The 12,201-nt window shown below is 35.9% G+C and overlaps 2 protein-coding genes across 4 annotated transcripts in view; one reads left to right on the top strand and one right to left on the bottom strand.

Moving 5' to 3' along the window:
- Window positions 1-592: 592 nt before the first annotated feature.
- On the bottom strand, window positions 593-5,366 carry LOC117983587 (tubulin glycylase 3A-like). Of its 3 annotated transcripts, XM_034970227.2 has the most exons (11): window positions 5,344-5,366; window positions 4,915-5,065; window positions 4,209-4,405; window positions 3,813-3,988; window positions 3,292-3,732; window positions 2,865-3,076; window positions 2,696-2,786; window positions 2,152-2,322; window positions 1,820-2,073; window positions 1,386-1,729; window positions 1,127-1,299 (listed from the first exon to the last, which is right to left on the bottom strand). In XM_034970227.2, exons 2-11 carry the CDS (start codon window positions 5,036-5,038, stop codon window positions 1,261-1,263), a joined length of 2,049 nt encoding a protein of 682 aa, XP_034826118.1. In that variant the 5' UTR covers window positions 5,039-5,065; window positions 5,344-5,366; the 3' UTR covers window positions 1,127-1,260. The 3 variants fall into 3 exon arrangements, with proteins under 3 accessions (XP_034826073.1, XP_034826093.1, XP_034826118.1); XM_034970182.2 differs by having other exon boundaries at window positions 593-1,729; XM_034970202.2 differs by lacking the exon at window positions 5,344-5,366 and adding an exon at window positions 5,213-5,272 and having other exon boundaries at window positions 593-1,729.
- A 1,622-nt stretch (window positions 5,367-6,988) lies between these two features.
- The window catches only part of GckIII (Germinal centre kinase III), a 125,214-nt gene continuing 120,001 nt past the window's right edge, over window positions 6,989-12,201 (top strand). Inside the window, exon 1 of the mRNA XM_034981219.2 lies at window positions 6,989-7,479. Within this exon, the coding sequence (XP_034837110.1) occupies window positions 7,465-7,479 (15 nt within the window). The 5' untranslated portion in view covers window positions 6,989-7,464. The remainder of the gene's footprint in view (window positions 7,480-12,201) is intronic.

The raw sequence follows: 12,201 nt of genomic DNA, 5'->3' as shown, positions 1-12,201 counted from the left end.
ATCACTTGAATTAGATTTCGTTGATGTTCTGAAATAATATTGTCTTTTAAATAGGATGTTCGAACTATTGATTATTGTGAATGTATGGTGTATACTGAATGAGACCGATGTGCTACAAGACATCGATGGCTACAAGTACCTCCATAACTAATACTTATAAATGATGCGTAGCATTTTCAATGAATAAATAAGTAGGTAGGTACACTTACTTACACAAATAAATACATCATTACCTGATGTATTTGATCACCATTACTGCAGTGGGTTTGACCATTTTTATTACAGGTATTTATTTTTTACAAAATAACTGCATACATACGTATCCATTGTGCTTTACAAGAACTTTGAAACATTGTCAAGTGTTTTGACGAGGTGTCAGATTGATACTCATTTAAAATCAAATTGACTTGAGATAAGTGGGCATTTTTGAATGAAACTTTTTGGATTGAGGGTAATCAGGATCGGGGTGAGGATTTTGAGGGATTTTGGTGTAAAAACATCTGAAAATAATTATTCGTACCTATAAGAACAAGTAAGTATATAAAATAAAACATTTTATTATTAAGTATATAGAATTTGAAGGCGCCAACATTTAGGTTAAATATATTATTTAACAATTTATAAATAAGTAGGTAAACTTATTCATATAAGTCTTAATTTTCTTAACAAAAATAGCTTTGAACACTTTAAACTAGAACAGTGGTTATTTTAGTCTCATAGTAGAACTACTACTTAAATAGTTAGGTTTTAGTTTTGCCTTTTATATAAAAATTTTGAGAATCATCATTTAGAGGTGTAATCGAAACGCGATACGGCGTATAAATTGATGTACAACTGTTCGAGAAACTAATTGATTTCTTAGCTCTATTTTCATCGTGTAGTTTACATATACTTTTGCCGACAGCACTTAATTTTTTAATAGTATTTGTATTGTCAACAAAACTACGAGAACTTAACGGTTCCAACAACGATTTATGACTGGATGTGACAATACCAGATTTAGTTTGCCGTAGGTTTGTACCTACTGGCTCGTTTCTGGCTGACATTTTATTCTGAACTGAAATTGTAGACCGGAGGATACTGGCAGTTTCTCGTTCCCACTGTGCGGGATCAATGTAGCATCGTTTATTACCTACTGACCTATCAATCTTCGGTCTGATTTTTTCCGCCATACTTGCTGACTCTGTTCGGTATTTGGTCACATGATTATGGGACTGGTTTTCTTCTGGACGACAACAGGAGTGAGGCACGATTCGACGCTTAGATTCGGCGTTTTTTTCGCGCCTTCCTCGAAGTGTCCTAAAAGAAAGCGCAGATGTTTTACGCTTTTTGTTACCACTTTTTAGAGACTGACCCGATTTTACCACTGCGACAGCTTGGCGTACCGTAAGCGATTCCTTGGGACCTACGACTAGATTATCTTTGTTCAACGGCAATGAATCGTATGGATTTAACCAAGTCAGAAAATCTGTGATGATTGGTCCACTATATTCTGCAGGGACTGGATGGTCCGGATCAATAATATCATCGCCGGATGATACGGGAGGCCCTAGTGGAGTAACGCTTCGTGGCTCATGTTTTCGTTCTTTATTAGGCTTTTTGATAAGTCGTTTTCCGTTGATGCATAATGATAACCCAAGATATGCCGGGGCTTTTGGGATAACTTGTCTGTAGGCCAATTCAAAAAAACCAGTGTCAGCTTCAGGATTAAATCGTCTGTCCAGAACAACTGAAAAAAAACGCAAATTGAAAACACAATCCAAATAACACTGGGTTTATTATTTTAAATATATTTTATACCTAATACTGTTAAAATTACCTTTTATTACGTCTTCTAAACACTGTGGACATAACCTAGCTGTGACAGACGTGGTTGGTGCCAAGTCAGGACTGGAGTTGATTTCGATGAGCCAGGGTGTAAAATCATCCGTCAGCATGAAGTCCGCTCCGTACAATTCAAAACTATTTTGTCTTTTATCCATTGTCTCTTGACACGCTAACATAGCTCCGACTAAGCACTGCTTAATTCCAGGATATATTTTAGTGTCCCATAATTCATACTTTCCTATCTGTCTTAATGAATAAAGAGATTTATTAATTTAATTTTCTTCCATGAATTTTTACTAAATTTTCCTATTCATATTTAGTTACCTAAGATATGCTTTGAATGTGTGGCAGTCCCACATATTTTCGTCTGGCAGTGCTTTGTCACGATCGCCGTTATTCTTATATTTGGTTTGTACCGCGTTATTGGTAAGGTGCACAGATTCGTGGTAGTTAGATAAGCTGAATATTTGAGAGCTGAAGCGCAAATAGCTGTCTCTAAAAAATATTTGTAAATGTAAAGTTCCACTACTTGTGGTAGATTAAAAAATTAGGTAACTAAAAGTAAAGTAAAACAATCTTTATTGTATACCTACCAAAACCAAAACAGTAGAAATATAGAGAAAGATGTAAAGATATAGAGCAAGTACAATAGATGGCCATACCTATCGCTAAAATAGCGATCTAGCTTCCCGGTAACCTTAGGGTACAATAAAAATATGTGTACTAATTAAATAAAGTAAACACATCATATACGTATGTATATGTATAAAAATAAAAATACAACAGTAAATAAGAGAGGAATAGATGACGGATTGAGATAAGTCGAATAAAAAGTAAAAATATTAGGTATGTCTGATTTAATTCTTACTTGTACACCCATATAGTAAGTGGTTGGGAATTGGTAATTAGAAACCACTGTCGTATATCAAACTTGGTGTCGTAAATAACTAGCGGATTTTCTGGAAAAATAAAAAATGTTGAAATTACCTATAGCTACTTTTACCGTATAATTTCTTTTTTAACTATTTTAATTTTACCAATATATTTTTGTACTACGTATCTAGTTTTTTGCGCAGGGACGTTAATGAGGCCTATAATGTCTTTTATATTATTCATAAGTTGTATGCCTCTCCCTCGGCACTTGTTTCCGGGCTTCACGATCCAAATATTGAATACACCATCAATGTCAATCTGTGGCCAAAACTTTGTCATTGTTGTTAAAGCTTTAGCGGCTTTACGTTCCAAATTTCTGAAAATCATGGGGAGTTTACAATTTTAAACACAACATAACGGACAATCAAATAAAACAAATGCAATGTTAACTCATTTGGCATTTTCTAAATGACGCAACCCATGCGCGTGATCTAATCACTAATTAGGTAATCACAACTGTTAACAATTATTAATTGACTCGTTTGGTACAGTGCTAAATTACGCTACTTAAAATGCTGATAACATGTTTACCTTATGTTGGTGCACTTGTCTTCCAGAAATTTGGCGTTTTCATGTACCAGGAGATAATGATGCGTTAAAAATTGGTCCCATTCGTGTTCCCATATATGTACTGATTGATCTTCTGTATCATCAATATCTTTATGCGTAAAGAACGCAATATATTCGTTTAATCTACTTATGGCGAATTCGACAGCTGAAAACGGTACTTTTCCATTCATATTCACGAGCTCTGAATCAGATTTTTCTTTTATCGTGTTCGATAACCATTTAAGAACACTTATACAGGCAGTTACTCTAAAGTCGTCAATAAATTCTTCAAGGCTATCAGAATTATAAATGTTGTAGCATCTTGGAAATTTTGTTAACGCCACCCCCGGCTCGGTGTGCCAATGCATTTGAATCAGGGATGTAGTCAACCCTTCCTTTGTGGTAAATACGGATCTACCAAACCTAATAGACAAAATAATTATCAGTCAGTATCTAAAATTTTGACATCAAGTTTAAAACATTATTTTTCTATGATCTTTTACCTGCTTATGAGCACTTCTTTATTGCTAAGCAGCCAATCATATTTGTCCCTTTTAGTTGTCCAAAGAAAATCGACAGAATGGTGTTCCATGAACTTGAAAAGAATCATTCTTTCAACTTTCGAAAGCTCCTGTCCTGTAACTCTTTTTGGTTCTACAATTGCAGGAGGGTGTCGGACCTTAAATTAATTAAATTAAATTTTATATGAATCAATTATTATAGCGGACAAATTATATTGATTTGCCGATTTCCTGTTACACATGCATTATTGTTTCCTTTTGCTATCGCGTTTTGCGAATATTACCTAAACCTAAATTAACATAAGTTGGTGGGTATACAATTACGGAACTGCCACATGTCATGTTCATGTCTTAAGCTCTTGAAATCAATATGTGTACCTTATGTGACTCATATTTTTCGATCCAACCTCTTTCCAACAATGCCCGACGCACGGCAGGGAATCCTCCGCCTTTTATCATGAAAACTTTTCGTTCCCTCATCGCCGTGTCTGCGATCTTTTTGAGTTCATGCCACCTTTCGTTGCTTACCCAACTCCTGTACTGTCTTAACTGTTCTATTGAAGATGTTGTATCGGCTGAAATGAGAGCTAAATATGTAAATAGGTAGGCTTCACAAAACCAAGGTAACTAATAAATAAAACCGGCACTTCCATAACTTACCTGTGCATTGAGGTGCATCTGATAATAATAATTTGATTTCATATGAAACTAGATATCTAGCTGACGAATTTGTTTTTAAAATTCTATGTTTCACCGTGGGACTAAGATATTTCCTGCCTGTCTCCGTGATTCAAGCTATTGCTATAACTAATCTCGTAAAATCGTTTCAGCCGTTAGACCGTGAAAAGATAACAGAAGGACAGACACACTTTCGCATTTATGAATAAATCGTGTCTTGCTGAATGTGTTAGGTATACTTATGGATTGTATTTTCTTTGAAATAATATATGTATAAGTTTTGCGGTAGGCTTATTGCCGTTAGGATATCAGTATCACCTAACTAGTCGTATCCAAAGAGACCAAAGACTTCCATGTGTAATAAGGAAGGTGCAATAAAAACAAAAAAGGATTTTTGAGGACGCACCTGTTCCATGTTCCGATTTGGAAAAGGAAACTGCGCTAGAGGGCCTCAGCTCCTTCTTTGCCAAGCTTTCCTTATGAAGCTTGGAGTCTGAAGCGCTCTCCTCCAATTCCATCGTTACAGCCATCGACAATTTTGGAAGTATTTCAAACGGCTGCAATCAAACGTATGGAATGCAACCAACATTTTAAATGTAATTTTACGAAAGCGTGTATTCCTGTCACGGTTTAACCACGAACTGGTGACTAAATACATCGGAGTACATCAGGGTAGTGCAATAACCTACTTTAACTTAACCTACATCGAGTTCCTGAATACGTCGAGGCGGCGCGCATCTCCTCCTGGCACTGAGTAGTGACGTCACAAGCCGTCCTTCAAAAGCCTACAGAATGATGCGGAAATTATAAACTGAAATAAGGAAATTACTCTTACCCACTTTGCTTTGAGGTCGTAACTAGGTAATATTTTCTAAATTAGGTCAATGTTATGTGCACTACGATTTTCATTAATAAATTTTATTTAAACAATTTAATGGAGTTTATACTGAATAATAAACTATGAATTTATTGGCATTATAAAATCCATGATAAAATCAGATCCAAATCAGATGGGTTTGATAGTTGACAACACAGACATCATGGTTGACTTTGATTTATTATTTACTAGATGATGCCCGCGACTTTGTCCGCGTGGATTTACGTTACGTAAAAATCCTGTGAGAACTCTTCACTTTTCCGGGATAAAAAGTAGCCTATGTCCTTTCCCGGGATGAAAGCTATCGCTGTGCCAAATTTAGTCAAAATCGGTTGAACGGTTGAGCCTTGAAAAGCTAGCAGACAGTCAGACAGACAGACAGACTTTCGCATTTATAATATTAGTATGGATTACATTTCATGAATCATAATCATTTATCCAAGTTATGACATTGTTATGCATCGAGAACATGGGAATCATGGGATGGTTTATGGATAGTGTACCTACGGTACAGTACTGTATCTGTCCTATCTATGTATTTATTATTTATTTAGAAAATTACAAAATGAGCCAGAATAAGTAACTACTAAAGTTCAATGACGTTGATTCCATCTTTTCCAAAGTATAGTGGACATAGAAATTTTATTCTTTGGTGCAGTGCAGTCTACCCATTTTACACAATAATTATACACATACCTAACTAATGGGCATCTATTATTATCTTGCAATGCAAGCAGCATAGATTTCGATTCCTTATTTATTATCTAATAGTTCCTAATTCCTAATTTCGGTCTAATCTAACTTAAATTTTATACTAGCCCCACCCGTTGGCTAAGATCACTCTACAATTTATCCACAGCTCCATACTTCATGCCTCTTCGGGTCACGTACTTGTACCTAACTCATCACGCTAACGTCGCGTCATCGCCTCGGCCAGCCACGCTGCGGCTGTTGATGATAATGATAGTTCGATCAAATAAATATAAGTTATAAAACAAAAATAAAGTTTCCACTCGGTTGGTAGAGTCTGTCGATTGAAAGCTGTACGAAATGGCGGCAAATTTCAAAAAAATAGGTCGTGTGATGGTCGTGTCTCTGCAGGAATCATATTAGAGGCAAAAATCGAAATACAAAATTTTCATCTCACTACCACAGTCCACTCTGTCCACACTCTGTCACTACAGCGAGGAAAATCTAGTTGAAACTAGATAAAGAAAGTATTTTTCGGGTGCATTCTGAGAAATTCAGAACAAATCCCACTTTTCCATATGTAAAAAGTACTCTGTGATCCCACTTCAACAGCTGAACGAGAGCGAGAGATTGAACCCGACTTGGGTCCGATCTCTCACTCTAATTGGTTAGTTGAAGTGGGACAGCGATAAGTAGGTATTTACTTCAAGTAAACTTATATTATTAACTCTCCATAACTTCTACTTCATGCACTCTATTATACCAATGTTACCCGTTTTTACTGTAGCAGCCTTAGCTGACCATAGAGTAAAGTTGCAAGTAAGATGCAAGTAAGTGCAAAAAGTCAACTTCACGCCGTTGCGTTTGATATGTTGTCGACTTGCGACAACTTGACAGAGGATTCCGTTTTCAATATTGCCCAAACTGTTTGGTGACATGAAAGCAAGATGGCGAGTTCATCTCCGGTTGATCGTTCGTTCCGTAATACTGAAACATACATTTGATGACATTTTTTACCCGATTTGTATTTCGTAAAACTTTAGTTCATTACAGATATTCCCAAAAAAAATAAAAGAAGTGATTAAGTGATAGAAACATTGATAGATTCTCAATATTATTTTAAATCGGTTGTGCATCTATCCCACCTGAGGAATGTTGGTTTTTTTCAGTGATTTGTGATTCGGTCAGGTGTTTTCGTTTTAGAAATAAAATTTTGTTCTTGCGCAGTGAGTGTTCAAAGTTGGCGAGTTCAGATGTATTTGTGTCGTGGGGATGTTAGATGTCGGGACTGTGTTCAATGTTGGGAAACAAAAGCGTGAACTATTTATTTTGATAGACCGATATTAAGTAAATTGAGAAGGTCGGAAGGAGCCAGCTCCGGCCTGAGTGATGGCCTTCAGTGAGGTGAGTGTCACCTATAGTCCATTCTTACAATATAAATCGAGTTACATTTAAGTAAGAACAATACAAGCAGGTTCCTATTAGGTTAATAAAGCTTCACACAAAAATTCAAACACGAAAAGACGGACGTTATGATTCACTGAACAAGTTTTTCAGTGATACATAACACAAGTGTTTTATGTTTCCACACTAACATGATAACTAACAAGCTAGTTATCTTTAAAAAAATCCTGCCAGGAATGTGTTACATGATTGCCAATTGATATTTTATGGATAAATGTGATATCCATATCATACAACTGATAACTTCTTAACAAAACAATGATTGTGGATAGCACTTGCATTTTCTTTAAGCTCTTGGATATCCCTTACATTTGTGGATTATCTGATAGTTACTTGTATTCAAATTAAAATTAAAAGTGTTTTCCAAGACTGATTGTGCTTTGTAATATAATTGCATGCTTTTGAATTTGATTAAATTCCTAAGCATAGAACATTTAAGTAAGTAAGTACTACTTAGTAATGTTAAGGTAAAATTTGCTGTACCAGTCCACTGATCTAAGTAAATCTAAATATATAAAAGGAAAAGGTGACTGACTGAGTGACTGACTGACTGATCTATCAACGCACAGCTCAAACCACTGGACAGATCGGGCTGTAATTTGGTATGTAGATAGCTATTATGACGTAGGCATCCGCTAAGAAAGAATTTTTAAAAATCCAACCCCTAAGGAGGTGAAATACGGGTTTGAAATTTGTGTAGTCCAAGCGGACGAAGTCGCGAGCATAAGCTAGTATAATTTATTAAAAATCTTGTCTTTTATTGACTAATGCCATTGGAACAGAAAAACACAAGATTTTAATGCAACTCCTCTTTCTCTTTACAAAGTACTAGCATTCGCCCACAACTTTGTCTGGACACTTATGGAATTCATAGCTTCATTCTAATGGTGAAATAGGTATTAAAATTGGCTCAGTAGTTTCATAGTTAGTCCATTACAAACAAACTAAGAAATGTTGTACAAATCTCTCCTCTTTATTGTTACGCATAGCAATGCTTTTTGCTAATAGAATAAGCTGACTGCCAATATACAGGTTTTCTTTGTTACATAGCCCACTAAAAAGGACTTTTGAGGATTCCGTCCACAATTGGTCAGCTAGTAATAAATGAATCTTTGAGTATGGGTTTGTCACTTTGGTATAATAGTTTTAGAGTAACATTACCAACTATTATTATCTTCTTATTTGAAATGCAGTAAAACTGCCTAGAAATTAAGTAAGTATGTATTATTTTACTTAATTGTTCTGAGTAATATGACAATTAATTATACCTACTACTTAATTACTTTTATCATTAAAAAAATCTAATGACCACCTAATGATAAATAGTTTTACAAAAAAATTAACCAACAAATATGCACGTGGTAGTAAGTCAAATAGATAGTAATAATGTATAATGAATCATTACTATAATAATTTTTTATCAAATGCGTAATTTTAAAAATTCATATTTTGTATAATTTACTTATGTATGTAATGTTGAAGTAAATTGTTAATAGGAGGAATTATGTACTTAAAAGGATTGCGATTACTTAGTTACCAAAATAAAAATGTACATCCCTTATGGTGGTTATTTCTGGAACTAATGATCCAATTCTAAAAATTCTTTCACTGACGGGTACACTATAACTTAGCTGTACTACGGAATACTTACTTTGAAGGAGTCAGTTAGTGTTTGTGTAGGGGATAGTCTCTGATTCCCAAAATTCTTACATTGATAGCAAGGTAGGTTCACTAGATACATTATCCCCGAATGTGGCTATAAGTTGCGGTCAAAAGCTAGTTGTAGAATAAAAAAAACCGGCCAAGTGCGAGTCAGACTCGAGCACCGAGGGTTCTGTACTCGGATATTTATTTCGACGTTTTGCATGATAAGTCAAAAAATATTATGCATAAAAATAAATAGTGATCTGTTTTAGAATGTACAGGTAAAGCCGTTTTGTATGATCTCCCACTTGGTACAGTTACCTTATTTTGAAAATTAAAAATACTAATTATGTTCATGCACACATTTTACTTTTTTTTTGTGATGTCACAAATTCACGTTTTTCGGATTTTCCCCTTTACTTGTGCTATATATAGCCTATAAGACCTACCTATCAGCCAAATTTTATGATTCTAGGTCAACGGGAAGTACCCTATAGGTTTTCTTGACAGACACAACAGACGGACAGACAGACAGACACAATGAAGTGATCCTATAAGAGTTCCTTGTTTCCTTTTGAAGTACGGAACCCTAAAAAGCAGACCTGTAAAGTTAAGAAACTAAAGGCTTGTTCTCTTACACAACCTCGGTTAGCCTAAGTGGGTAGGTATAGTTTCATAGTGCATTCCCACGGTGTAATTGTTATTCCGCGCCAGAAGAGAGTGCGTGCGTGGCCGAAACGATATCGCTCGTGAGACCCTGTTACGTTTTCGGAGGTCAAACTATACCGTAACAAGTTTATTGAATGCATACTGGTTGGCCGTGTTGGTTGTCGACTGCCTTCAGTGATTCTGGTTCAAGTTGACTCGTCCACGTTTATTGGCGCATAATTATTAATTAATTTGAGTTGATGAACGGCAATTATATCGACCGGTAAACTATCATTTTAAACACAAATCAAGTCTATTTCAAGTAGGCAAAGTTTACAGAGCGCTCTTTTGAAATGTCTGCTTGTAATGACCTCAGGCACAGTTCACGACAATTAGGGAACTGTTAACAAAACGTCGAGTCTTCGACGTCACTGCCTAACACTAAGGTAGCCTTATTTTTCTATGATTTCATGTCACCATAGCCTAATCAGTACCCTTATTATATATGCAAAAGTGTGTTTGTTTGTTGGTTTGTTAGTTTATTGGTTTGTTGGTTTGTCCTTCAATCACGTCGCAACGGTGCAACGGATTGACGTGATTTTTTGCATGGGTATAGACAAAGACCTGGAGAGTGACATAGGCTACTTTTTATCCCGGAAAATCAAAGAGTAACCACGGGATTTTTAAAAAACCTGATTCCACGCTAAACCTAATACTAGCTGATGCCCGTGACTTTATCCGCGTGGAATTAGGTTTTTAAAAATTCCGTGGGAACTCGTTGATTTTCCGGGATAAAAGTAGCCTTAGTCACTCTCCAGGTCTTTACCTATACCCATGCAAAAAATCACGTCAATCCGTTGCACCGTTGCGACGTGATTGAAGGACAAACCAACAAATCAACAAACAAACACACTTTCGCATTTATAATAAGGGTACTGATGTAAAGGATCGAACACCGATCTCCCCAAATAAGAGGCCGAAGTCTTAACCCCTTAACATTTACTAGGCTACTTTCCTTAAATCAATTTCTAAAGCGACACGTGTAGGGGTAAATATTTCGGGCGTCTTGACCAAATCGTAAAACTTACGATAGCCCGAGTGGCGTGGACCTTAGCATAATATATACTAGCTAGGTGTCAAGATAAAACAGCGTTTTGATCAAGGGTAATTATCAATGTGATTCCCGTGATATGGGTTTAACTTGAAGTGCTATCGCTCGTCAACTACAAGCCACAGTTTGGTCATCAAAATTCTAGCTAACCCGAAGTGCCTACTTTAAAATGTGATATGAAAATATTATGGTCCAATAATAAAGCTCATGCCCATGTAAACAAAGTTGTGTGTGCATTATGAGTGGCGCGTTATCTATTTGGGACGTGGTTTCCTCGTAGGGCCCCAATCGCACCCGTGTGTCACAAAATGCAGCCGTGCGGAACCAGCCTCACGTGAAACGATGTACCTACTAACTCTTTTTAGGGTTCCGTACCTCAAAAGAACAAAGAACCTGTACCTATAGGATTACTTCGCTCAGCGTGTCAATAAAGAAAGACCCTTTTTGGAGACTGCTTTGGGTGAAGATATCAAGTTGAAATTAATATCTAATAAGTACTTAGGTCTTGGAGATGTAAAATAATTAAGTTTCTAAGTCAACACAATCAAAACATAGCCATATATGGCATGAATATGCCATATATTTTGACACTTGCAAATAAATCAAAACCTATCTAATGATTCTAGAATCACGGCGAAGAACTAAGAGGCAAGGTCTCACAGCACAAGTAAAGGAAAAAGTCCTAAAACCATTATAATTTGTAGTATACTTACTTAATAATTTATAGTTTTTTATTCGTTAACAATAGTTAGTGACTCCTACTTGACTGCAATCCCGTCTGATTGTGAGTAATGCAGGCAAGTTCAAGTTCAATTATGTTTATTGAAGTTGGTATATTACATACTTACTTACCTCTATTAATATTACTTGTATATTATACTATAGGCTAAGTCCAGGGAAAATTCTGGTGGAAAGTCGCGCAGAATTCCGTCTTTTACATATTTCCTGACCTAAGATGGGAGCGCCATAAAGTGGAAGGCTCATGGCAGTTGTTATTTCCCAGTCAGGAATGGGACCAGAAATCTGTCGCTTATACCTGCAGCGCGATTGCCGTAAACTAACATGTCGCATTGCAATAGAAATATCCTTAAGGATCGTGATTGTTACAGTTGATAGTACAGGTACAGTTGTACCTGACAGATCGTAAAAAATATCTTCAATAGAAATTCGATTCTATTTACATAACTAAATAAATTATACATAACAAGATGCATGTAGAAGTGCAGATGTTCATGCTTATTAACTACAAGCCAGAAAAT

This window comes from Maniola hyperantus, chromosome 1 (assembly GCF_902806685.2).
Source record: "Maniola hyperantus chromosome 1, iAphHyp1.2, whole genome shotgun sequence".
Classification (NCBI taxonomy): Eukaryota; Metazoa; Arthropoda; class Insecta; order Lepidoptera; family Nymphalidae; genus Maniola; species Maniola hyperantus.
Note: the sequence above shows the minus strand (reverse complement) of the source record. Positions and strands in the feature narration are given on the sequence as shown.